The sequence below is a fragment of the Podarcis tiliguerta genome (genome assembly GCF_965153285.1).
Source record: "Podarcis tiliguerta genome assembly, chromosome: 2".
NCBI classification, from domain to species: domain Eukaryota; kingdom Metazoa; phylum Chordata; class Lepidosauria; order Squamata; family Lacertidae; genus Podarcis; species Podarcis tiliguerta.
Window position 1 is genome coordinate 87,902,604 of NC_139535.1, and position 27,884 is coordinate 87,930,487.

General features: G+C 42.2%; 1 protein-coding gene across 3 annotated transcripts; it reads left to right on the forward strand.

The window, feature by feature from the left end:
- The first annotated feature begins 33 nt into the window (after positions 1-33).
- ACOX1 (acyl-CoA oxidase 1) lies at positions 34-27,745 on the forward strand. 3 transcript variants are annotated; one of them, XM_083429905.1, is made up of 15 exons: positions 95-378; positions 1,715-1,874; positions 7,920-8,080; positions 12,373-12,533; positions 17,032-17,139; positions 17,944-18,063; positions 18,552-18,667; positions 20,119-20,288; positions 20,619-20,781; positions 21,442-21,632; positions 22,057-22,236; positions 23,886-23,991; positions 24,086-24,229; positions 25,291-25,497; positions 26,025-27,745. In XM_083429905.1, exons 3-15 carry the CDS (start codon positions 8,016-8,018, stop codon positions 26,073-26,075), a joined length of 1,782 nt encoding a protein of 593 aa, XP_083286031.1. In that variant the 5' UTR covers positions 95-378; positions 1,715-1,874; positions 7,920-8,015; the 3' UTR covers positions 26,076-27,745. The 3 variants fall into 3 exon arrangements, with proteins under 3 accessions (XP_083286029.1, XP_083286030.1, XP_083286031.1); XM_083429903.1 differs by lacking the exon at positions 7,920-8,080 and having other exon boundaries at positions 34-378; XM_083429904.1 differs by lacking the exon at positions 12,373-12,533 and having other exon boundaries at positions 44-378.
- The last annotated feature ends 139 nt before the right edge of the window (positions 27,746-27,884 follow it).

A 27,884-nucleotide genomic window follows, 5' to 3' on the forward strand; every position in this document is an offset into this window, starting at 1 on the left:
TGAAGAGCGAGGCCACGCCTCTCCCGGCGTCACGTGGCCCGGAAGGCCGCTCGCCCGGGGTGGAAATCCGCCTGCGTCACGTGCCGGCCGGGTGGGCGTGGCGGGGTTGCCCCGTCCGGAAGCTTTTGCCGCCAGCCTTTTTTTACCCGCCGCTGTCGCTGCTGCCGCGCTAGTTGTTCTTCTTCTTCCCTCGCCGTCCGCCACCTTCGTTAGTCTGCTGGCGCCAGAGCGCACCCTTCGCCATGGCAGCCGCGGCGGCGACGACGACCATGAACCCGGACCTGCGCAAAGAGCGCGAGGGGGCTTCCTTCGACACGGAGAAGCTCACCAACGTCTTGGACGGAGGCGCGGAGCGGACCCGGCGCCGCAAGGAGATCGGTGAGAGCAGCCGCTTTGGGTGGGTCGGAAGAGCGGCGGCGGCTGCCATTCTGGACCCGGGAGGTGGGGGCTTAGTAGGATGGTGGGCGCGCCTCCTTCTCCTCCTCCTCTGTGTGCAGCTACTACCTGGCGGTGGTAATTTGATTCGTTATCAAATTTGGGGTGTCCTCCGCGCCCCGCGATTCCACAAATCCTTCTCTCTTCAGATTGTGCCATTGCAACTTGTCTCATTTGGAACGCGTCTCGGCAAGCCTGAATCCTCATCAGGCGGAGACCAATTAAAACGATACCGTAGTAATTAAGCATTAACTGCAACCTCAGAGATTAAATACCAACCGTTCATTTTCATGCCAAAAGGGGAAAAAATAATAAACGGCGCGGCACCTAGGAGAAATAGACCGTTCAAAGATGTTGTTGTTAAAAAGAAAAGATTTAAAAGGCATTGGAGGGAGAGAAACAAAGTATACACCTGCTGCGGAAATGCTCTTAATGTAGTTGCCTGGTGAGTTTGGTTGCGGAAGGCATTCCCTAAGCCGATGCAGTTATTAAAAACTAGATTTATATACTGTGTGAATAAGTAGTTGTTCTGCACAAGGGTGCTTCCCTCACCTTTGTTTTTAGACGGTTGTCTGTGTGATCTCTGCTGCATGCAGTTTTTCTAAATGCTTGCATTTAAATAACTATTTTTTAAAAAATGTTAAAAGAACTTTCCCACTTAATGGGGCATTTGTAATAAAAGGAGGATTAATCTAAATAGTGGCTTGACAGTGCAAGGTAGCTTCCTATGTTCTGGCCTAAATGTTGCACAACACAATTCTAACACCCACTCCCATCCCTGCCTATGTTCCTGGCTGGGGTGGTGGGTTAGGATGATGTCTAGGTTTCTCTCCTCTGGTGTCTGTTGATGGAGAGAACCACTACTGGTGAAAGCATTGCCTTGCAAAACAGGTCCTGGATTTTCCCATATGGGTGGCAAGGTACCACCAATGGTAGAGTGTAGAAATTCCCAGAGCAAGGTGTTGTGGGGTGCTGGTGTCTTTGAATCCTCAAGCGACGTGATTGCCAGGTCCCTTGGCAACACTAGGTTGAACCTTTTCCCTGTTAGGATGTACAAAGATGGCCTGCTGATGGTAGCAATGGTGATAGCAAGCTGTCCAAACACAACGGATGCATGCCCCACTATTTGTGCCACTCAAAGCAATTTCTCACCTTTATGTCTTGAAGTTGTCAACAGTTTATCAGTAGTGAAGCCACAACATAGAACCAGCCTTATATCATTTTTTTAAAGGAATATGTCTTGACTTAGCACTAAATTTCTCTTTTGTCTTCTCTACAGAAGCACTTGTGACAAACGACCCAGACTTCAAGCACAGTGATGTAAATTTCCTCTCCCGCAGCCAGCGCTATGAAGTTGCTATCAGGAAGAGCGCTCTTATGGTGATGAAGCTAAGAGAATATGGAATTGCAGATCCTGATGAGATCTACTGGTTTAAAAGGTACAGAAATCCAGTGCAAGGCACATAAAATAGCAGGTGCTCCTGTAAAGACAAGGGCAGTTGTTCTTCATTCTGTCATGGATTGAAAGGTTAAGGACACTGGAAAGCCATCAGAAGTTGCCAGCTGATTGTAAGGCTTACCTGAGTAAAACCTCCTGGAATTGATATGCAACTTCATGCTCATTTTGATAAGGAAACATTTCCTAAGACTATAAAAATAGTCCTTTTAACGTTCTGACCATGAATAATGTCAAACTGTAAGCTATTGAAGGCTGGGAGCTACTTTCCAAAGTATCGGTATGAATCTAGACTGCAGATAAAGCTATTAACTTAGCAGTATAACTGTAAGATACTTTTTATTTCCTTGACCACATCTTCCTCCACTAAGGCCTTTTCATGTTAAAATAGATTGGAAAGGGTTAAGCATTCTTTTAATCTACATTAGATGATTGGGCACTATTGAAGGTCCAAAGATGAAGTTTACAACATGGAAGACTGCCAGCTTGCTGTGAACTTAATCGTGCAGAATGTTACGTGACTTTTGAACCCATGAAATTAACTTGGTTTAATCATTGCTAGGGGACACAGGTGGCGCTGTGGGTAAAAGCCTCAGTGCCTAGGGCTTGCCGATCGAAAGGTCGGCAGTTCGAATCCCCGCGGTGGGGTGCGCTCCCATTGCTCGATCCCAGCGCCTGCCAACCTAGCAGTTCGAAAGCACCCCCGGGGCAAGTAGATAAATAGGGACCGCTTACTAGCGGGAAGGTAAACGGCGTTCTGTGTCGCCAGAGCAGCGATGTCACGCTGGCCACGTGACCCGGAAGTGTCTCCGGACAGCGCTGGCCCCCGGCCTCTTGAGTGAGATGGGCGCACAACCCTAGAGTCTGGCAAGACTGGCCCGTACGGGCAGGGGTACCTTTACCTTTACCTAATCATTGTTAGCTAGATGTTGTTGTTTTTTATTCCTCTTTGAAGATTGCTGAATGCGTAGGTCTTGAAGCAGGATTGCAAGTCTTTCCTCTGAAATAGTTTATTCTCGCTGGAACAGTTGATGTCAAATGGGTTGCTCTGGCCCACTCAAACTTCCATTTTAAAAACTCTGGGAAGGATGACCTTGCTATGATGTTGCAATGTGCACGTGCTAGTTGTTTCATACAGCTGGTTACTGTTTCCAAAAGAAACAAATCTCTCTTAAGTAAAGCAGTGTTGGCCAATTATTCTTGCAATTGTGTCGCAAGCCAGCTTAAAAGTATTTTATTGTGCCACTCTAGCATAAACATAGCTCCTTTTTGCCTTGGTTGGAATCCCCACCCCCAGTTTTGTGAGACAGGGTACAATCAGAAATTCAGCACTGGACAGGGAGGCAGGAGTGCAGGCCTGACCTGCTCAGAGCCAGGCCTGTTGACTTCTGTCCAGAAGTTCAGCAACACCTTGTGCTGCAGGCTGCCTGCCTCAGAAGTGGCAGGTGACTGGGCAGATCAACCAACTATAATTTAAGAAGCAATAAAAGTGTCAAAGTGCTGAGATCCACATTTTTTTGTACTGACCTTGCTTCTGGCCCAGTTTGGACCTTGTTTAATTTGCCACATTTGCAGTAAGAAAGATATTTCTCTCTAGACCGGAGCAGTGACTCGCTGCTGTGTTTCTGGCATGCTACAGTTCACTTTCTTGGAGTTAGTGCCTTGTGAAACTTGTAACTCCAGCATGATTTCTGTTAATCCCTCTCCTGTGCTTGCGGCATAATTTATTCTAAAGGGTACAATCTGATCAGATGTGTCAAGTAGGGGATGGGGAAACCTTCAGTTCTTTCAGCCCTGCTATTCTGCATCAGTTCTATAAGTAGAATGGCGCCTGGAGTTTAGAGATACTAGGAAATCATTAATACAAGTTGCTAAATAAATAAATAAACAAACAGCATTGCTGTGCAATATAGTACCTTCTTACATTGATGTGCTATAATCTGAATTCTATTCGATCAAGTAACATACTAACTTGTACTGCTTTTTAAGCACTCCTGTTTTATGAATCGGGTAGCTAACACCACCCCTTTAAAGTTTAAACCTTAAACTATTGAATGACGCAGCTACTTATATCTGTGGGCAAAAGCTTTTCTCCCCCTGCCCCCACCCCTGTGTTTATGCAATTGTGACAAGGCAGGTTGAAGTTCAGTAAATGGGCAGAAGTCAAGTAGGTGGAGCTTGGTTTCCTTTTTACCAGTTAACAACAGGCTTGGTCCTGTTAGAGGGATAAAGCATAAGGCAGATAGCCTGCCTGGGATATTGCTATTTGATCTGCTCTCTGACATTGAAACTTCTCGCTCACTCTTTGTTTGAGCACCGGAATCCCGCATTTTAAGCATTGTAATAAGAGACCAAAAGTAGTTTAGAAATCCAAACCCATTATTTTGCCTAGCCACAGAATCTTTTTAGCAGCAGTGGGAACCTAGCGCATCTCTTCTCTCTCCCCTTAAAAAACAAAAAAGCATCAATAACGCCTGAAAATGCATAATCGGTGTTTTGTTTTGTTTGGGGCTCAGGAAATGGATTAGCTGAGCTCACTGGTTAGGCATGTTCATTCTGCTCAGCTCCCTCTCCCAGCCCTTAGTTCATCTCTTCCCATCCCATTGCCTGTGCATCTTCTATTGTCACAATTTCCTGTGCAGGAGAGCTCTCACCTAAGTTCCGGGGGGGGGGGGGGAAATCACCACCACCACCAACAAAATCAAGTAAGCCAATTAGTTGTCTAATTGATATACGTTCCTAATCTTCCACCCAAATCCTCCCATTCTGTATGACTAGTGCAATTGCATTCAGAATATTACATCTAGTTTAGAATGCCACATATAATAAGAATATAGCAAAATGATAGTGGTTGAAATGCCTTTATCAGGAATGGCATTTTGTAGCACAATCCTAACCATGTCTAGTCAGAAGTAAGTCCTACTGAACTTAATTGGCCATACTCCCAGGTATGTGCTACATCCACTTATCTTGTGTATTTTCTTATAAGTACAAAAAAAGAAGGTAAGTCAATATGTCATGTGACAGTGTGAGTAACTCATCTGTTCAGCTTTGGGCCCAGGAGGAATTGTCAGGTGACTAACTGGAAGGGCTTGTATTACATTACGTACCCAACTGAATTATTACTGTGGCAAAGTTAACTGTTTGAAAGGGCAGTGTGGCCAAAGTCATATGTTGGTCCCACTGTTTCAAGCCAAATGCTGATTCAAAAAGTTGCTGAATTAACTTATCAGCAGGGCAGCGCTTGCACCTTCTCAGTCTAATCTCATAAGATAAATTGCTGGGTGCTCATCTTTTGGGGTTTTTTTTTTGTACAGCAGCCAGATTATGCAAGAGAATACACTTTGCCTCTTTGCTTCTTTCATCATAAGGCTTTGGTGTAGCTTACTATTTCCCCACAGCTCATTATGTGGGTGGCTGTGAAAATAGTAAAATATTTATTTTCTCACCCTCTTTTCTCCCCACCCTACCCTTTGGGGCTTCTAGTAGCTTGGAGAACTAAGATGTTCATGTTTAAACAGAAAAAGCAAGAAGGTAGAACAAAATGACATTTAATGTTGTTATTTCCCCCCCCCCCCCCGCTTGCAATCCAAATTATTTTGATAAAAGGAATTCCTGATAGCAGATAGAAAGATGAGAGTTTCCAATCCTTTAACATTACGGCAGCTTTTTCACTTGTCCAGAAAAGGGAATGTCTTCTCCTGTCTCAAGAGTTCTTCACGTCCTGCATAATGTTGAAATCAAAAGTGCTGTTCAGTGAAGGAGAAATGCATTCAAGTGCCTTCTGCTAGTAACCAAAGTTTAGAGAGCACACAATATCATTTTTCACCCCACTTGTTCCTACATTAAGAAAAACGTTAGGAGGTGGACATTTTCTAATCAAGTGGACTGAACAACTAATGTTGCCCTCTATGAAATAGATGATCAAACTAACTACTATTTCCCTCCTTGGAATAGATGGCCATTTCTGGTTGCTCAGTTGTGGTGAGCTATAAATGAAAATTTGTATCAAACCATTCTCTTATTTTGATAGAGGCCTTGATTCCTTAGAGTTGTACTATGTAAAATTGTATCCAAGTCATTATGGAAAACACACAATTTGAGGTTTTTATTTTCACGTTGAGGTGTCTGGAGGGCCTATTTATATCCTTTAACAAATTTTACTCCAGGCGAGCAGCAAGTGTGTAACATATATAAGCACCTGCCCTTTAACGATAACATCTGCTCTTTAATGACTTTATAGCATTTTCACCCCGCTCGCCCTTGCTGTTCAGCTGACAAGGTTTCCAGAGCAGCTGATATGAAATCAACAATGAGATAAAAACAATCTAAAGCTGTGTGAGATCTTTAAAATTGCCTATTTAAGATGGTGGCAATGATGGCATTTTGTGTCATGATCATTATCTCCACCTGCTCATAGGACAGCTGGTTCTACCATACTCTGTAGGAAGGAGGAGCCCAGGTCCAAGTGGTGATGTAGCTTTAGGCTGAGGTGGCAATGATTGCAGTTAATTTGATTTATTTGTTGCTGGCTTGCTCCTGGACTCTGTTCAAAGACCCGGTGTTCACCGCCTTTAAAGTTCTTAATGCTCTGTGGCCAGGATACTTAAGGCAGCTCTTTCATCCCTATTTACCTTACAACCACTAAGATCTGAGCATAAGAACCTTCTGGCAATCCTCCCATCTGTTCTACTGGTAGCCAATGCTAAACCTACCTTTTCAGCAGCAGGTATGAGTAAGCTTAGAAATTACTTCACAGCATGGTGTGACAGGTTTACTAGCATAACTCTTAATTCTTAGGGGGAAGGGCAATTAACTATATATTGTAACTAGTGTCCTGATGGTTACCTTGATACCTGAACTTCACTTTCATTTCCCCTCTCCTTATAGTTTTATTTGTACTGTTAAAAAATGTTTAATTGTACTCTGCTTTGAGAGTTTGGCAAGATTAAAAATAACCAAAATAAATAACATGAAGCCTGGTCACATACTTAGCAGAATATTCAACTTCCCTTTCCCTTTCTGAAGCAGCTTATCTCAAAGTATGAAGTGCAGTCTAGGTGTCCTTGGCAGGATGAAAACAAAACACTTAAGTGGTATCAAACTAAATGATTCTACTAGGACACAGACTTTTAGCTGGGCAGTGGAACTTCCCTCTCACCTTGCACCCCATAAATTTGCGCTGGAGGGGTAGGGGAAACTCCTAGAACAGATTTAGGGGGCATATAGGGAGAGAAGTGGTGGAGATGTTTCATTCGGCAGTTCTTGTACAAGAGGAACTGTTTAGTTGGATAGTGCCTGCTCACTCCAGTGAGTGGCGTTCTGCAAACTTACTCTGCTGAAGTGTCACAGTGGTGCAGACAAAACAATAGTAGTACAATCTAGTGCTGATTTATAAAAACAAACTTTCCGGTGGGAAGCTCAGTCTGCAAATTGACTGTCTGCCTTCAGCAACATGCCTTTTAACACTCCTTTGTAATGCTTGTTAAACCCTGTTTTCATGTTGCACCCACAGTCCTTGTCTTCCCATTTTCTTTGTCTTCAAATAGCCTTGTCAGCATAAACAGCATCCTGTATAAGCTCCAATGTTATTAAAGTAATAATTGCAAACTAGATGAGACAAAGCTTGATAATGGCAGAATTTGGGCTCTTCTGGTGTATTTGAAGCTTTGATAGGGCTGGGGAGATTTGCCTTAAAACTTTGCTGTGGGGAGGAAGAAAGCTACGGTCAGGATTTTAAGAAATGCATTGGCTGTTTAGGTGCGGATGGGTAGAAGCACCCTTTGTGCATGAATGGTATAGGTTTTGAATTTGATGTCACTGCATTTTATAAACTTTTTTTTCATATACAGTAGTTCATTTATGCCTTTCCTGTTGTCATTACTGGTATATCTAAAATCTTTAAAAGTATGAAAAGGCTGGAAGATTTAGGGGGTATACGACTACGGAAAAATGGAGGGAGGAAAGCCTTGTTGGATTCTAGAAAAATAACAGCTACAACCTAATCTGCCATCTCTCTCTCCCATAGTGTGTGCATGGGTTCATCTGTTCTGCCTCTTGGTCTGCACTACAGCATGTTTACTCCCACCTTAGAGAACCAGTGCACTGTTGCCCAGCGAGAGAAATGGCTGCCTCTGGCCTCGCGGTTCCAGATAATTGGCACCTACGCTCAGACGGAAATGGGGCACGGTTAGTTCTTTCCAGAGACTTACGGGTGATCCTCTGCAGTGTAACTCCAGTCCAGCAGTGATTTTTAGGGTGAAATGGTTGCTTTAAAAAATACTGGAGTCAGAATTCAGTTCATCACCACTTCTGACTTTTCTGACAGTAACACTATATGCAAAGTTGTGCTCTTCACGCATTCAAAGGCACCTCCTTGCTGTTAGCTGGTTTTATATCCTTGTTCTCAGATCTTGTATATAATACTTCAGTTACTCAAAGTTGCTTCCTAGATTGCTGACAGTAGGCGTGAGTGAATTGTTCAATCAGCCTAGTTTTGTTTTGTTTTCATTGTGATGATGCCCAGGAACATTGATGTAGTTTATCTCCAACATTCATTTCCACTTAAGCAGCTGCCTTAAGCTTATGTAATATGTAATAGGTTGTACACGACTCACAACCTATGTCCAAGTACTTTGTTGTAAGTACTTGGACATACGAAGTGAGTAGTGTACAAAAGTGTGAAGCCAAAAGTGAAGTATGGCGCAGGTGTATTCCTTCATGAGTATACCAAATGAGCAGCTGCTAACTAGTGTACTTTTGGAGCAGGAAAAAATGTAGCATGTAAGCACCTTATAACACAGGTCTGTTGGTGAAAATTAGTTAGCAGTAGAAAAAGCTTCTAGATCCTTTGTGTGTTTTGTGTTAGCAGCCTTATATTTTAGATACAGCTCTTATTCTGCTGAAATCTGTAATTCAATACCCCCCACCCCCAAAGCAGTCAGGCAAGATGAAAAATCTTGACTGGACTGTTTTCAGGCCTTTCTGCTGCATGAAGGAGGGCAAAGTTCTGGCCAGCATCCAAATGCAGCTAATACTTGTTGGATTAAGCATCTCATTTCAATTTCATGAACCAGAAGAACACATCTCAAGAGCAAGATGAACAGGACAAAAAACCCACATCAAGAATATGAATATTTTCTTTTCCCTTCTAGCCACTACTCTTCTGTGGTAGGTAGTTTTTAAAAAGCACTAATCTCTTATCAGTTATGGGAGTATCCTGAGCTTATCAAAGCCCAATACTACTTTTATGACTTAGTCTGGATTGCTTGAATACTATACTTCCCTTTTAAAGAAGAAATGGAATCTTTCAAGAAGATGGAGAGTACATGGATGAGAATGAAAACCTCTGGTTCCTAATACATAATCTTCAATCAAACCCGGAGAATGGTGTCTCAGTTGAGCTGGGTTATATGATGAATCTGCTGTTAACTATTTGAAGTCTTGCCTTTTGCAAATGAACATTCCGCATTGTTATGGTATACTTCACATCACCATTTGAATTAACGGTACCGCCTCTCAAGCAAATAGTTTAAAGGCCAGAAGCTGCAAAATGAATGGAACACCCTGTGAATAAGCAAATCATTGTCACACTCGTTTGTCTACCCCTTCCCTTGAGACCTTGTCTGTGGATGTGACTATTTATTTATTTTTGCATGCTGTGTTTTACTACTTTCCCTGTCTCTGTGTTGATGTGTAATACATGTTGTATTCTGTCAACTAACCAGTGTCTTGATGATGATTCAGTCGTGCTGTCACCATCGATTGTTGTGTGTGGTGGTGGGGCAGTGCAGTTCCCGCTTAACATTTCAGATGATGATTCTTCAATAGCATGTGTGTTCTAGGATTACATCTGTTGGGTGGTGGATGACTTGCTGAACCTGCATTGCATTAGGATGGAGGCACTACTTAAAACAATAATCTGTACTGGGGCTGGTGTGGCAATAACTTGATTTTTAGGGGAAATCTCTCTACAGGTAATATTCCAGCATTCTTCAATGGTGCATGTGAAGTAAACTCTTCTAGACGTTTTAGATGAACAAAATGCCCAAATTTTAAAATCCTGGTATTTTTGCATTAGCTATAGGTTTGCTAGTCCAAGTGAGAATGGAACTCTTCATTTGGTTGCTGGATCCCTGCTCCAAATGGCAGCTCTGGACCCTTTACCATTTTGCTACTTCAGCCTGCTCTCCATTTTTCTTCTCCTGTGTTGTGCCCTGGCGTATTGGAGCTCCACTTGCGTAAACAGAGGCGATGAAGCAGCTCTGTGCTTTAGAGTGGAAACCTGCATGATTGCTTCACTTGTAAAATTACAACACTGAACATTGCTGTCTAAAAATTGACTTTTCTATTCCCTCTACTGTAGAGAGGTGTCTGTCCCCAATAGACGGAGACACTACATGCCGGTCTTTTTAATACTGTTCTCCTTTTTTTCAGCTGCAAAGGCAGCCACACATATATAACTTGCTATGGATTAATAATGTAGTATGTTGTTGCACTATCCCCATAGTGTTGGAAGGGATTGGTTAACTTTATGATAAGCAAACTCCTAACCGTCCCTCAACTCAGTGGTATGTGAAGCTAGGACATGTTGTACTAAGTTTTGATGCTGGTATTAACAATACAGTTAGCACATGCCATTGTAGGATGTACACCCTTAGTTGTGGTTCAGGTTTCACTAGCATGAGAAAATTGCCACACAATCAGCCTAAAACATCTTGATGCGCTTATAATAAATAAAGTACCGTCGTACTCCCATGAGTCCCATCCAACATGGCCAATGGCCAGGGATTATGGAAGTTGTAGTCCAGAACATCTGGGGGACAGCTTGTGGAAAATGTTGTGAATTGCTTTGCAGTGGAAAAGCAGGCTAAAAATATAAATATATAAGTGGGACCTGAAACAAAGTATTGCTGTGTGACGTGCTCCCTGGTTAGGATTCCAGGCATTCCATTCACCCTCCCACCTGTGTTGCCAGGCCTCTCTCACCCCAACAGTGAGGATTTTGTTTCAGTTGAGCATGCTCTGTCCTCACTGAACTCTTTGGGGATTTCACAATTTTTTAAGCCCTTCTGCAAGAGAGAGGAAGAGAGATTTAGGAATCTAAGTTCCCCCAAGCCTACTGGAGGAGGAGGAGTTTGGATTTGATATCCTGCCTTTCACTCCCCTTCAGGAGTCTCAAAGCAGCTAACATTCTCCTTTCCCTTCCTCCCCCACAACAAACACTCTGTGAGGTGAGTGGGGCTGAGAGACTTCAAAGAAGTGTGACTGGCCCAAAGTCACTCAGCAGCTGCATGTGGAGGAGCGGAGACACGAACCCTGTTCCCCAGATTACGTGACTACCGCTCTTAACCACTACACCACACCACACTGATGCCTTCTTCATGGCTGGCACTGTTTTAACTATACAGCAGAAGTGCTCCTAACCTGGATATATAAAATAGAGGGGATAATAAACAGTACTTTGAGTTTTCAGAGGGCTTTACACCCATTACTGCAGTACTCCCCGCAGAAACCTTGCGAACTAGGCCTGTTATCATTTCCATGTTGCAGATGGGATGTTGTGTGTGTGAAAGAATAATGGCTTGTTTAAGGTCCTCTAGTGAGTACAGTACATGGCAGAGGTAAGATCTCACAAGGGTTGATTTTGCTCACATTTCTAGACACTGCACCATTTAATGCAACAGGTGAAATGAGCACTGCGCACCAAGGTGTGTTGGATGGGGTGCTGGTATAGGAATACCTTAAGTATATAATGCTGCCTTCTGGATCAGAACATTATGGAACTTAAGTGTGGTGACTGGATTATCATAAGGAAGCATGTTTTGTTGTGTTTTGGGTGACCTTTGCTGGTGATGGCTCACTGGTTATAAATGTTGGCTGTTGATACAAAGCTATGGAGCTGTTCACTAGCTTTGATTGCTGATTCAGAGCACCATACTTTTCTGGATGGATAGTCTCCAACAAACTGGAGTAAAAGAAAATAAAACAGTTAACAAACAGGTTTGCTTTGAACAAGAGTAAACCAGTTTGGATTTTATGACTACACTCTCCCCCCCCCCCCAGAAGATGAATTGGGTAAGGATGGATTGCTGTCAACCCAGTGTAAAACATTCCTTATCTAATTTGGTCCCAAGCCACTCCACTTGTAAGACAGGCGGCTATTTTATTTTCAGTGTTTTATTCATGTTGAATACACTTCCAAGAGGCAAAGAGGACCTGGTAAAAAGGGGGCTGCGCTCTCTCTTGCCCTCCTGCCGCAATAGGATTGGAAGATCATCTTCACCCTTGGGTCCTATTATTGACATAAATATTAGTGGGCCTTGGGAAAAGAATGGTGCTCTGGTAAAAGTGTGCTTTCTAAATTCTTTATTCATATAAAATTATTTTTGTCTTCCCCCCTCCAATCTGCACCTCTAATCTCACCTGCTTTAATCCTATAACACCCCTTCACATTCCCTTCCCTCGGCATTTCTTCACAGCTCTGCTCACCACGGACGACCTGAGCCTCTGGACCTCCACCTGGGCATGTTCCTACCTACTCTCTTAACCCAGGCAACCCAAGAACAGCAGGATCGCTTCTTCATGCCTGCTTGGAACTTGGAGATCATTGGCACATATGCCCAGACAGAGATGGGCCATGGTACAGTACTTTCAAGTCTTATTTGCGAGTGTAGTACAGTGGTACCTTGGGTTACAAATGTTTCGGGTTACAAACACTTCAGGTTACAAACTCTGCTAACCCGGAAGTAGTACCTCAGGTTGAGAACTTTGCCCCAGGATGAGAACGTAAATTGCGTGGCGGCACTGCAGCGGCGGCAGCAGGAGGTCCCATTAGCGAAAGCACTCCTCAGGTTAAGAATGGTTTCGGGTTAAAAGCGGACCTCCGGAATGAATTAAGTTTGTAACCTGAGGTACCACTGTATTTCTGGGTAAGAGATGTTGAGCAAAAGGCATGGGGGCATTTTCCCTTCCAGTCTAGGATTCTTCAGACTGTCTGATTCACAGCCAAGGAGTTCCTTCTATATGAAATGCAGACACATCTTCGTTTTTCTCGCCTGAGCATATACATTTGTTGAGAATACATACATCAACTTTCAGATTACGTGTTATGATTGCATATGTGAGCTTGCACAAAGCAATATCAATGATTCAGCAAATAATCTTGAGCAAGAAACGTGAATTTTCTTTGACAAAGCCGTCTTTACTTTAAATCACAGTTCAAAAGTGATCTGAGAGAGAGAGATGCATCTTTCCTAACAGTCCTATATCATCATCATCAACAACAACAGCAGCAGCAGCAGCAGCAGCAGCAGCAGCAGCAGCAGCAGCAACTTTTAAACTTAGATGCTTTTGTAGGAAACATATTGGCTTTTCAAGCAGTAGGTTCACCACATCTAAATAGGATAATGGCTTTTGCAATAACAGCTAGAATCCCCCTTTGGTGGACTCTTCTACTCAATGTAGCCTCTAATTTAAATAAACTTTGGTTGTAGCTCTTGTGTGTTTGACAAAATCCTGGCTTCTGCATCCTTGTAAGGCTTCCCAGTTAACTAGAGACATTTCAGCTTTTAGTACAAACTGAAATCAGGAGTTCATAGGCTTTTGAAGATACAGCAAAAGGATATTAATCCAGATCCATTCTCTTTTGTGAGATACCATGTATCTACACCTAAGGAAAAGGAAACCTTCTCTCCAGTTTTTGAAGTATCATTGGAAACTTCCAAATGGTAAATGTTCATGTTGGTGTGGCACATTGCAAGATACTACTTACGCTTCTAATTTTAAGGTTATGGTGTGTCAATGTTTCTGGGTGTGTTTGAGGTGCGCTCTTGTTTTCCTCAGTGAGAGGCTGCAATTAGGAAAAGAGCTCTCAATGTGCAAGGTGTGGTGATCTCTATCACATGGCACCTCAGTCAGTCTCCAGGCCCATCTGACTTTTGCCCTACTTGATGTTTTCTTCTTGAAGATGGGAAAACCAAGTTTCATTGAGATACTAAAACAACAGATCATTTTCTCCTTATTTAGGAACTGTCCCAAGAAATTGCTTATACAGTGGTGCCTCGCAAGACGGAATTAATTCGTTCTGCGAGTCTCTTCGTCTAGCAGTTTTTTTGTCTTGCGAAGCAACCCTATTAGCGGATTAGCGCTATTTGCAGTTTAGCGGCTATTAAAGGCTTAAGGGATTAGCGGATTAGCTGCTAAAAGGCTATTAGCGGCTTAGCGCCTTAGAAAAAGGGGGTGGGGAGCGGAAAAAAATCTCAAGACTCGCAAGACATTTTCGTCTTGCGAAGCAAGCCCATAGGGAAATTCGTCCTGCGAAGCGCATTGAAAAACGGAAAACCCTTTCGTCTAGCGGGTTTTCCGTCTTGCGAGGCATTCGTCTTGCGGGGCACCACTGTACTCAGTGTTCATTGGGCCTTTCCTGCTAGCAGTGGAACTCATCAGTTGTTAGATGATTCCCCCCCCCCCCTTATTTAGCAAGTTAGTTTTGCTTCCGGCTAGAAAGCCTAGAATTTACTCTTCAGCAGCACTAGGAAAGTCCAGCTTCTTTTTGCAGACAGTGTCCAAAACAATTTAAGTCATCTAAATAGCTTCCAGTTTCCCCACACGCTCCCTACGTGACAGAAAACATAGTATTTTTGGAGTTCCAGTTAAAAACTTCAAGATTAGTAATTCTCATGGTCCCCTCTGCAGAGTGGCAGAGAAGGCTACTGATGCTCAAAAGGCAAGAGGCCTAGTAATTTGTATTCAGAAAATCAAAATCTGTAAGGAATTAGACTACTTATTCCTCCATTTCTTTAGATAATGAGAGATGGAGCTAATGTAACATTACAAATAGCCCGCTTTTTATATTAAATTGTAGGATTTCAGTGGCATAGAATAGGGGAAAGCTGTGAGAGTTGTCTCACAGTTTACATAGGTTTCCCTGCTTGCTCACTTTTAGATAATTTTTTACAAGTCAGAGCATTCCAGTAACAGTCTGTCTGCAAGCCTATACGAAACAGATTGTTTGTAAACTATTAGATGTTCACAGGGAAAGGCCACCAGAAGACAGAGGCCTGCATCTCTCCCTCTCTCTCTTTCTCTCTTTCTCTCAGGCTCAGATGTGGGAACATTTATCTTCTAAAGGCCTCTGAGGCAGATGGTTCTTTCATTTTGATAGAATGAGAAAAAATGAGCAGGATTGTCAACCATAACCAAAGGCAGAACTGTGCCCAAGTCTGAATTTAGGTCAGTGTTTGATAACTAAAGACTGCAGAGGGCTAGTCAACCAAGCAGAGGGCCTTCTCAGCAGTGGCGCCCTCCTTGTGGAACACCCTGCCATCAGATGTCAGGGAGATAAAGAATTACACAAATTTTAGGAAACATTTGAAGGCAGCCCTGTTCAAGGAAGTTTTTAATGTCTGGCATTTTAATTATTGTTTTGTATTTTGCTGGAAGTCGCCCGGAGTGTCTGGAGAAACCCAACCAGATGGGCAGGCTATAAACAATAAAATTATTATAATAATTATTATTAATATTATTTATTCATGTACACATCTTACTGCTGCAACCAGTGGTTGAGCACATTCCCTTTTTTAAATGCTAAAAGCTGGAGGGTTGTATCTATAGTTTTGCTCTAGAACAGGCTAGCTTACAAGGTTCCCCAGTTCCCATCAGTCTCAGCCAACATGGCCAATCGTCATGGGTTATGGGAGTTGTAGTCCATCATCTGGTGATACCAGGATGTGTACCCAGGCTCTCGACTTCACAATTTGCTATGCAATTGGCCAAACACATATCTCAGTGTCTAATAATAATAATAATAATAATAATAATAATAATAATAATAATTTATTTATACCCCGCCCATCTGGCTGGGCTTCCCCAGCCACTCTGGGCGGCTTCCAAAAGAATATTAAAATACATCAAACATTAAAAGCTTCCCTTTAAAAGCTTCAAACATTAAAAGCTTCCCATTAAAAGCTTCTTGTTCAGCATTGCCATGTATCTGCTTCAATTTTTGAAAAAAAAGTACCCAGTATACCTTAAATGTGCTCTGACTCTTTCAAAAACCAAATCCTTCACAACTTTCTCAGAACCTAGAAATCACAATCAGCCTACATCCGATTCAAGGAACTCATATTGCCATGAAATAACCCAGTTTGGGTCACCTGGAACCTTCTGTGGAAGCTCAGTTGCTATTTTGACATAAGCAGCCTTCAATTCCTCCATTTCCTTGAGCCACGAGAGACAGACACAACACCTGTTAGGCTTCATTGCTTACTTTGAAAATGATGTGTGTCCAGCAACAGCTATGAAGAAGATGATGGCTGTGGGGGTGGAAATCAAAATGAAAATCCGCATGGATGAAGCAGTTGTTGAAGATTTCAGCCTGTGAGGATTATCGTGCAACACACAAGCAGAATAGCCATTCTGCCAGCCGGACTTTTTGTTCTTAGCATAGCACAGCAGCTCCATCCATCAAGTTGACATGCCGGTCAAAAAGGTTGCACAACCGCTGGTGCACACTTAACATTGCAACACAAACAGGTGCACAGATGATGAATTGGGAAATGAGCTTTTATTAAGATGCATGTTGAAGATTACAGGTACAACTGTGCCCATCACTTGCACAACAATGGAACTCTCCTACTTCTTGCCCTGCAATTATATTGGATCGCTCAGTATCTGGATTTGAGAAAATACCTTCCTCACATGAATGGCGATGATCGGGAGCAGAATTCAATTATTGTGCTTCTCTCTTTAATTCACCTTATCAGGTACTTACGTTTTACACTCTGCACACATGCTATAGTGACAAGTAAGCAAGAAGCCGTGAGCAGTGAAAACCTCTTGGCTGTAAAACCAGTGAGCTTTCAGGATGGAGGTGCCTAAAAGTGGAATGATCTAGTTTGCAATCTTTTATTGGTGTTGTGATCAAAGGAAGAGTGGCATACTTCCTGCTATTCACACATGCAGTTTATTTCTTTCGTAATGTGTCATCTACTTCCCATTGTGTAACTATAATTTGCGATAAATGTTCTGCTTTTGCATTACCTATATAGTTGCATTGCCTCTGGAGTTCACTGAAAAAAATGTATGTGTCCATGTTGTAACCTGTGACTGTTGAAATAAGATGTGCTACGTGTCTACAGGAACTCATCTCCGAGGACTGGAAACCACAGCTACATATGATCCTGCTACCCAGGAATTTATCCTAAATAGTCCAACTGTGACTTCTATTAAATGGTGGCCAGGTGGATGTAAGTGAATTATTTCAACTTTGAAGCTAAAGAAGGAATTTTCTCCTCATGCAGTCAAATATTTTATAAGAGGGTGAAGTCAGTTAACGTTTTAAAAATACAACTCTGTACACACACAGAGAGAGAGAAACGTTTTTGATTTTGTTTTAGGGCCAGATTGTGAAACCAACATTTTAAAATTCATTTTAAAATTTCATTTTAAAATACCACACATGAATGGACACGGGTGGCGCTGTGGGTAAAAGCCTCAGCACCTAGGGCTTGCCGATCGAAAGGTCGGCGGTTCGAATCCCCGCAGCGGGGTGCACTCCCGTCGTTCGGTCCCAGCGCCTGCCAACCTAGGAGTTCGGAAGCACTCCCGGGTGCAAGTAGATAAATAGGGACCACTTACTAGTGGGAAGGTAAACGGCGTTCCCGTGACCCGGAGGTGTCTCTGGACAGCGCTGGCCCCCGGCCTCTTTGAGTGAGATGGGCGCACAACCCTAGAGTCTGTCAAGACTGGCCCGTACGGGCAGGGGTACCTTTACCTTTACCACACATGAATAAATGTTTTTCTTATAGCACTACTGCTTTTCTCATGTTAGAGGAAGTGATGTTACGTTGGAAAGGCTTGGTCAGTTTTAATTTATGATTTTGGGAAACTCATTTTTTGTTATTGGGACAGAACTTGATTACCTTTATATTTTTAAAAGTCTTGTGAGTGCATTAAACAAAGCCACTATTTAGCAACCTAAATTGGGTGCTTCTGGAACTGTATAGTGACGCTACCAATTGTTTACATTTGTTTTCCTTCCCTCCCTGCAGTGGGTAAAACATCAAACCATGCCATCGTTTTGGCTCAGCTTTACACCCAAGGCAAATGCCATGGCTTACATGCTTTCATTGTGCCGATACGTCAGTTGGGGACTCATGAGCCACTGCCAGGTATGGGCATCCTATTTTGGAGAATGGGATAATGCCTTATTAGTCACTTTATACCTATGTAGTATGCTGTAACTCAGGGGTTGCTGATTCATGACCTGTGGGCCATATGCAAAGGGGTTTCTTTCTTTTTTTAGAGGTGGAGACTCATAATATTGCCATTAAAAGTATATTATAAAAATTATTGTTCCTATGGGTCCTGTTACCTTAATACAAAAATGTTTTTTGTATCCCCAAGATCCCCAGAATTTCTCCTTTTACTTTGGTTTTTTTTTTTTTTTTTTTTGAAATTAAGTTAATGAATGATAAAGGGTGTAAAAATAATGTGGAAAAGGTGGTGAGGAAAGTCTTTTTGAAGACACACTTCAGCTCTTTGACACTTGTAGCTGGTTAATATTGTGGCAGAAGGTATTTCTATTAATGCCTCATTTTGGCTTTTCATTAAAACTCTGCCTCTTTTCCATATCCTTCCATTATAACATGTTTGTTAGGTATTACTGTTGGTGATATTGGACCAAAATTTGGTTATGATGAAATGGATAACGGTTACTTAAAAATGGACAACTTTCGCATTCCTCGGGAAAACATGCTTATGAAACATGCCAAGGTAAATCATTATGTTCTCTTTGCTTTTTTTTGTATTGATTTGTGGAATTACCAGTTATTTTAGCCAACTCTAAAGAGACTTCCATGTGGAGGTGTACTAAGGTTACTTTGGCTAGATGTTAGAAGGATATGTTTTCAAGAGGTAGCTGACTACTTTGTACTCAAAAGCAGCCATCTGTAAATTGGTCTTCAAGGAAAAACAATCAAGTCTCCATTTAAGATTAGCCCTGTTATCTCTTGCTAGAGAGTTTGGAGTTCTAGGGTTCTACTAATCCATTTGCCATTCTTGGTTAGCTCCTAATAATAATTAATAATAATAATAATAATAATAATAATAATAATAATAATAATTTATTATTTATACCCCGCCCATCTGGCTGGGCTTCCCCAGCCACTCCGGGCAGCTTCCAAATTTTTTTTATTAAAAACAAACATTAAAAACTTCCCTAAACAGGGCTGCCTTCAGATGTTTTCTGAAAGTCTGGTAGTTGTTATTCTCTTTGACATCTGGTGGGAGGGCGTTCCACAGGGAAGGCGCCACTACCGAGAAGGCCCTCTGCCTGGTTCCCTGTAACTTGGCTTCTCGCAGTGAGGGAACCACCAGAAAGGCTTGGTGCTGGACCTCAGCGTCCGTGTAGAACGATGGGGGTGGAGACGCTCCCTAGAAGCTCTCCCAGGAGTGTGTCAAAGTTCAATACACTGTGATTATGTAAGACAACTGAGCTCATAAACAATTTGGTATTGGTAACATTCCTGATCTTCTAATCCTTGTGAAATGAATTCAGTATCTGAATGGGCAGGGTAGTTAGACTCTTAATTTTCTGCTCCAACCTACTTCTCCATTCGTAGCTGGCCTCTGTTTTGCATAATAAGTATATGATAAATAATGTTAACAGCTAATCTAAATTCTGTTGCTTGGATCATATTACCTTTTTGGCCACCAGGCTGACAATGTCACTGGATAAGCAGCATGTGCTCAGGCAGGAAGCAATTAAAAGTGCTGAACATGGGGATCTTTTTATACAAATGCACAAACTATGTTTTAAATAAAGTCGATAAACAAAGCCAAGTATAGAATGACAGAGTCTTTGAAGTAGGTCTAATGACTGAATACCTGTCTGGACATATATTTTGAGTGCCCCTGTGACAAAGCACTTGTGAAACTCTTAAAAAGCTATACAGTGGTATCTCGGGTTAAGTACTTAATTCGTTCCGGAGGTCCGTTCTTAACCTGAAACAGTTCTTAACCGGAAGCACCACTTTAGCTAATGGGGCCTCCTGCTACCGCCGCATCGCCGGAGCACGATTTCTGTTCTCATCCTGAAGCAAAGTTCTTAACCCAAGGTACTATTTCTGGGTTAGCAGAGTCTGTAACCTGAAGCGTATGTAACCTGAGGTACCACTGTATGTGTATGAACAAGCATTTCAGATTTGTGAACTCTGTCCTTCTAGGTTGAACCAGATGGCACTTACGTGAAACCTCTTAATGCCAAGTTGACATATGGAACCATGGTATTCATCCGATCAATTATTGTTGGGGATGCTGCTCGCTCTTTAGCCAGAGCTTGCACAATTGCCATTCGCTACAGCGCAGTGAGGCACCAGTCTGAACTGAAGCCAGGGTAAGAAGCACGGCTGCTGGATGAGAGTTCCTGACTCCTGTGGTGAAATTCTTGATTAGTGTCCCCAGCACTGTGGGCAGCCTAAAACCCTTAGCATCCCCTGAGCTTTTACCTTTTCTCACCTGGTAAACATCCTGTGACACCTAGTCTTTAGCCCTGCTTCCACGCATATAGTTTTCCCAATCCGTATGTCCTTTCTGCTGATCTGATTTTCAGTCACATCTGTCAACTCTTCACGAATATTTAGTATATTTAACCTTCTGCCTTTTAACCACTTTATTAAAATTTAAATAAATGTGCATGTAACTCTGTGTTTGCTTTCTGCTGCAGTGAGCCAGAACCTCAGATCTTGGATTATCAGACACAGCAGTATAAACTGTTCCCTCTTCTGGCAACGGCATATGCCTTCCACTTCGTGGGCGCCTACATGAAAGATACCTATCGGCGTATCACTGGGAACATCAATGATGGAGACCTGAGTGAGCTGCCAGAGGTAGTACTCTTGGTCTTATAAAGCAGGAAGCTGGGCAGTGGAGCCTCTTCTTTCAGTAAAGATCAGGTTGAAGGTGGCTCCTGGGAGGGAAGGGGCGGGGGTCAAAGGAAGGAGAGTGAGAGAAACATTACCAAGTGAATTCACAAAAATAAATGGCATTGCTTCAGTTCCAAGTATTGTCGCCTAGATACAAATAGAAAATGGGAAAATAAAACCTATACATATATAAATATTCAGATTGAGTTTCCTCGTCTAAGAGGAGGATATTGTACCTGGAGTTTGCGGGAAGGGGGCCACAAGATAAATGTAATTCTGCTACTTCTCTCCCCCATTGTTCTCCAAAATGGTTGTAGAATATGTGCTGCAGCAAATCTTGCATTTGTATATTGTATATTTGTAAATTTGTATATTTGTATATGGGTCACAAGTACTTTTCAACAACAGCGGTAAAAGTTACTGGGCCTAGGAATCCCAGGGGAAAAGGAAATCTAGCTAATATCATCCTAGGCATTTGAAACATGTGGGCTCCCCCCAGGTCAGTTTTAAGGCTTTATCTTCCTACCTTCCCACCACTGAAGTCTGGGTGGGGGTGTTAATGTTGCAGTAAATGACAAACCTTGCAGAAGTATTATAGATAACTTGGTTCTTCTTCTTCCCCAGCTGCATGCATTATCTGCAGGGCTAAAGGCTTTCAGTTCCTGGATTGCCAATGCAGGCATTGAGGAATGTCGAATGGCGTGTGGTGGGCATGGCTACTCCCGCTGTAGTGGCCTACCTGACATTTATGTCAATTTCACCCCCTCCTGCACATATGAAGGAGAGAACACAGTAATGATGCTGCAGACGGCACGGTGAGTGATGCAGCTTTTCGCTTGCAGCTTGACTTGTTGCATGTCTTTAGTCATCTCTTTAAGAGGGACTCGGCATAGCTCTAAGGAAATCGCCCTTTCAGTGCAAACATTTCTGGTTTCCTGAAGGAATGATTACCCCTCTCCTCCCCTTGTGCCAGGAAGATACAGAAAATACAAGAGTCACGTCAGTCCAAGAACAAAACTCTAGAATGTGCAGCTTCCAACCTTATCAATGTTTTATTGGCAAGAGGGGTGCAAATGACACTGATTATTATCATGTTGCCTTCCTTCCTGTTTGTACTCTGCATGTGGCTTTCTCCCATTCTTCACATGACTACTGATTGAAATCAGTTTGTAAGTTGTTTTAAGCTGCAATCAGCCAAGTAATGTAGTGTGCATTTGTTTGTTTTATTTTGGCATCCAGGTTCCTTGTCAAAAGCTATACCCAAGTTAGTTCTGGACAGCTAGTGAGTGGCATAATGTCCTACCTGAATGACCTACCAGGGCTACGCATTCAGCCCCAGCAGGTGGCTGCTAGACCCACAGCAGTGCATATCAACAATCCGTCTAGTTTGGTGGAGGCATATAAACTGAGAGCTTCTAGGTAAGTTTATATAAAAAGTGCATAAAGTGGATCATAGTAACACTGTTGATTTCTTGAAATCGAAGAATGACATGTTGTTGTCTTTAAATTAAAAACAAAAACTTGCCCATCTCAGGACACTTGTTTTGACAATCTCACACTTGGTTGGTGTGCAGTGAGTCTTGCTTATCTCTGCTGCTGTCTTCCAAACATGAAAATGCCTCTTCCAGGATGGGCAATGCTGTGATCTGTATGGGAACGGGAGAGAACGTGCTAACAGCTACGGAGCTGGGTAGGGTGCAGTAACACCGGAAAGGGTGTTCGCCACTGTGGTAGAACCTCTCGATAAATTGCAATTAGAAATGCTCTAGGAACAAGCTAGGGGAGAGAAACTGGACAGGAATATCTAGTATAGTTGATAAGATGCCCTGCTGATCAAGTTGAATAGATAAAAGAATGCATGGTGGGTGGAGTACTGGCAGAGAAGGATTCCCCATCCAGAAAGGGATTGGCTGCAAGTGGACGAGGATAAACGCCACCATCCTACCTGGGAGATGGTGGTGGTGGGGAATTCCTTTTTCATAGTCACTCAGAAGTGAATGTTTCTGCTCCCTGAGAAATCCCAGCATTGTTACGTTGCAAAGCCAGAATACTGTCAGTGCTTACCAGGTCTTAAAATAGCACCCTTGCTATCATAGCATGTATCAGAGTATAAATCGCAAAATTTCTATCTATGGCTACTGAACCTTTCCCCTAATTACTTGACACAAATAGCTGGGATTCCAAAGGGGAAAAAGAAAAATATAACGTGCAGCCAACTTGCAACATTGCTTTTACTAGTTCGCAGAATGGCAAACGTAATTTGCAGCCCGTGACTTGTAGAATAAACAAACATGCTGGTCTTGACGGTGTTCCACATAAGTGCAAAAGTTAAAATTGTGCTGCACAGTGTAGCAAAATGACCTGTGCAACAGGATAGAAATTCCTATGCGGACAGAGATGAGCGGAAATGAGCATGGCCACTAAGTGAATGGGGAAGTACATGAGCACAGCACAGCACATCACCGTCACTTCAGAGAGCTTATTTTCATTCTGCTTTAAACCACCTCAGAGCAGTATTGGATGGTGAATGGGTGCTCCAATATTTTTTTTTTTTTTGGAATATTTTATAATATTATAAGAACAACATATAATCAAATACAGTTTTCCCCTAACCCCCCCCCCCAAACAGTCCCAACGACGTCCATGTAATTACATTAGTAATATAATCAAATAAAAAATATTTCTACAGTTGCTGGTTTAAAAAATATAATTCCACATGCTGCCATGTGTCTTAGGTGGTTTAAATGCATGTTCTTTCTTTGATGCATATGTAATATGCATCTTACAACTGCATCACGTCTTGCTGTTGCTGTTGTCTCTCCAATATTAAGAGGGAGATTTATCTGCTTAAAGTCTACCCCAAATTCATGTTTGGTATCTTCTATGTAGATTTGGGCAAGTACTTGAATGTATAATTTTGGGGGCTTGTGGTCATGACATTTGTTGTTGCTTGTACCAGCTCCAAGGTTCTCTTAGTGTTACATTTAATGGTCTTGAAAGTTCACTCTGCCAACTGTTGGTTTGTTGCTACTTTGAATAAGCTGTGTTAATGTCCTTCCTTGGTACAGGCTGGTTGAATTTGCTGCAAAGAATTTGCAAGCTGAACTGAACCGTAGAAAGAACAAGGAGGATGCTTGGAACCGGACTTCCGTTGATCTAGTGCGAGCATCTGAGGTTAGTTGAATCACTCAAATACTGCTTTTGGAAGCCTGTTGACTGCCCCACAGCAACCTGGATTCTCACTTGTCCATTAAATATTCCGTTTTAGGCCCACTGTCACTATGTGGTGGTCAAGCTATTTACAGCAAAGCTTTCAGAAATTGGTGACCCAGCTGTTCGTGCTGTCCTTAACAACTTGTGTCTGCTGTATGCACTCTGTGGGATCAATAAGCACAGTGGAGACTTTTTGCAGGTCAGTGACTGAATTCTATCTTGAGCCAAAATGCTCTTCTCTGTTGTTAATTTAATAATAATAATAATAATAATAATAATAATAATAATAATAATTTATTTATTCCCCACCCATCTGGCTGGGCTTCCCCAGCCACTCTGGGCAGCTTCCAAAAAATATATTAAAATACTGTAATACATCAAACATTAGAAGCTTCCCTAAACAGGGCTGCCTTCAGATGTCTCCTAAAAGTCTGGTAGTTGTTGTTCTCTTTGACATCTGGTGGGAGGGCGTTCCACAGGGAGGGCGCCACTAAAAAAGGGAGGGCGGGGAGAAGAACCACCTAACTGAGGCAGCTAGAATTAAACAGTTCTTGGTGCTGGGAGGGGGGGGACTTTTGGGTGACGTTTTGGCAATGGAGCTAAAGGCAAGATGGGTGGTTTTGGATAAAGCAGGCCATACTTTGAAGTTGGAATTTTCATGTATGTTTGCAAAGCAGAGGTGGTTTAGGGGAGCATACAAATAGGTATGACGACAGATCTGGGAAAGATCTCCGCTCTAGAGAACTGCCTTCCAGAGTACACAGTACTGGGCTGGATGAACTCTGTCTAAGGCAGCTTCCCACATTCATAGCAGGGAAAGCCATACAAGTATGATAACTTGTAAGTATGACAGGAGGGAGGGAGATGCTCATTTCCAAACATACTATCATCCTTTACTTAGTATTTAGGTCCTGGTCAGCCTTTAGCTAGCTTGGGCTTCACATTAGCTTAATATCCCCCAGTATTAATTGGGAGACACTTTTTTGTGCCAGGAATCTGTGTGCGTGTGTATAACATATTACACACAAATAAAATCATTCTGTAAAAATTACTAGCCTACACTTCTTTTTTACTAGCATGAAAAGAAGCTAATAGCCTGTTTCCAGGGCAGCTGCAGAGGAGGTTGGCATCCCTGCCAACCTGATTCTTGACAGCTTTATATTCACCTGTGTAATCTTGCCCTTCATGGGCGATTCATACTGTAGCTGCAAACCACAAAGTGCTTGGATCTGTAAAACTGTGGATTCCTTTTTGCCTCAGGGAGGCATTTTGACAGATGCACAGATAATTCAGGTGAACCAGCGCGTGAAGGAGCTCTTGGCATTAATCCGTCCCAATGCAGTCGCTCTAGTGGATTCGTTTGACTTCCATGACAACGTTCTTGGATCTGTGCTTGGTCGATATGATGGTAACGTCTATGAAAACATGTTTGAGTGGTCAAAGAAATCACCACTAAATAAAACACAGGTCAGTAAATATTTTATTCCCTTCCCTAGTATATCTACCAATTGTGAGGCGCAGTAAGAAATGCAGAGTTATCAAACAATGGTTTGAAAAGAAAATCCTGAGGTAAAATTGTGGTTAATGTAGTGATGCAGGCCTCTTGGGGTTAGTAAAAATATTTTAAAGTTGCCCCAGGTTGCTCGAGTTGTGCACCCTGAATTAAGGAAACTACAAGGTTCACATCCTAACTAAACCACAAAACATCATGATTGGGGTGGATAGGTGGGCCCTCTTATTTCTTCTCATTTTTCTGCTTCTACCAAACATCCAAACTCTGTCTTAAAAAGGATCTTAGGCCTTGTTTCACTGTCATGTGTAGTAGTAATTGATATGGTGCTATTACCATTACAGTAGTGATAAGCTGTGCATGTATATTCTGAAGTACTCAAAAGGTTTGCAGCTCTGTGAGGGAGCTGCATGGTTCTTGCAGCACGAGAGACGTTAACTTTAAACCAAACACTGAATAACAACTTATCTTGTTACTTCTACAGGTCCATGAATCTTTTCACAAGCACCTGAAGCCAATGCAAGCCAAACTGTGATGGCGTTTGCTGCTCTTAATGCACTATTCTCCAGTTCCTGGAATTGATGTCATTTGCCCTATGAAGCACTTGAATCACTTGGCAAATCCAAACAGTCATAGGGTAGTTACTAATTGTAGCCTTTCTTCCCAATTTTTAATAAATTTTGAAAGGATTAGAGTGGGGGGAACACAGGATTATAAAAGTGCAATTGTAATTATGCTCAGAAACTAACCTTTTTAATGATTCAAGAAAAGCTTTACAGATTGGTGTGAAGTGTCAATTTGTGAAGCAGTTTAAACTGCTGCAGAGGCCTGTATCATCTATAGCAGAATATTCACTACTAAGTAGTTATGGAGGTAGCTGCTCGGGAGCAACAGCTTCTCGTCTGGAAACTCCTTTTAAAGCTCAATATAGTATTGCACACCTTGTCAGCATTTATACCCAACACAGGTGAGAATTGTCGGAATCCTCCACATTTATTCTACTTTAGTGAGGTCTCCAAAAGTCTTGTCAGGAACTGGGCTTTGAGGATCTGGTCAGGAATATTTTGTGTTCATCATAGCTTCCATACTTTTGTGTACCAGTAATAAACTCCTGTCATCATGGGTTCAGACTCTCAGCAGGAGTCGTCATCATCTTGTTTGTTTGTGTGACACAGTGCTTTCCCAGACAGCAGCTAGTTCATCTCCCTCTTTCTCTAGAGCTGTAAATCATAACACATCACCCATACAACTGCCTCTAAGGCACAGAAGTGTGTTCTGTCTCCCGCTATTACTATTTGTTTGTAGTGCTGCCTTTCATCTAGGACTGTGGTAACAAGGAATGGAAAAATGTCAAGGTTCCCTGCTCTTGATTCTAGAAAGTAATAATGGGAATACTTTTACCTTTGCAGTTCTTAAATTTTACACAGTTTCTGATCTGTAAAGCTTTTAGTGTGCAACTAGTTGAGAGAGGAAACCTCCTTCACCCCACTTGCCCCATTTGACCTGAAAGGTGAGCAAGATCACAGTCTCTGAAACACTTTAAGAGGGAATGATTTGTTGCCCTGCATTTTAATGAATCATAGACTTGATGGGAATATGGTCCAAACTTCAATGATGGACAGAAGTCTTGTCAGCCTACCTACACAATCTGGATCTCGGGGTACCGTAGAGAACAAGAGTACCCAGTAAGGTGCCTTTAGACTAAGTAACTCCAGGTTACTATACTGTTAGCAGGCTAACATTTTAGTATTGTACAGAAATATGAAATCAGAGTGACTAAAAATTGTGGCAAAATGGTTGGATTCTGCCTTGTTAATATTATCCTGGCACATCAAGATTTAAAGATCATCAACTGAGGAACTTTGATTTGCCTTCAATTATGTGAAATTGTGTAAGGGGTTAAAACTGGAATTTCAGAGTTGATTCTTGGACCAATCTGATGCCCCCCATTCAAGAGCTGAACCTACTGCAAGGCTATCCTCACACAACCTTCAAGCAGAAGCACTGTATATTTGAACTGAATACTGATTGTAAAATTTATGTTAATGTCTAGCTGCTGAATCATTCCATCTAACATACCTAATTACTGTACTGTTAACAATGTGCATACTGTGTGCTTCCAGTACCTTGCTGATTGAAAAATGATGCAGTTGGAGAACACCTTATGTACCCTTAATAAATAAATTCATTTTAAAACAGTAAAAATACTTTTGTGTGTATGATTGTGTCTTTTCATTCATGTAAAGCACCAGAAGCAAGGGAAGTAGGGAAGGTGTAATGAACACTGCTTTAAAGGTAGAAGTATTTAGGAAGACATTTATTTGGAAATAGAAGTTGGCTTGCT

What these genes read in the sequence shown, in the direction of transcription:
- ACOX1 (XM_083429903.1), top strand. Translation starts at nt 243, where the DNA reads ATGGCAGCCGCGGCGGCGACGACGACCATGAACCCGGACCTGCGCAAA. An exon ending in CAGTCTGAACTGAAGCCAGG is followed by an intron (nt 20,289 to 20,618) that starts GTAAGAAGCACG and finishes TTTCTGCTGCAG; the next exon opens with TGAGCCAGAACCTCAGATCT. An exon ending in ACAGTGGAGACTTTTTGCAG is followed by an intron (nt 24,230 to 25,290) that starts GTCAGTGACTGA and finishes TTTTTGCCTCAG; the next exon opens with GGAGGCATTTTGACAGATGC.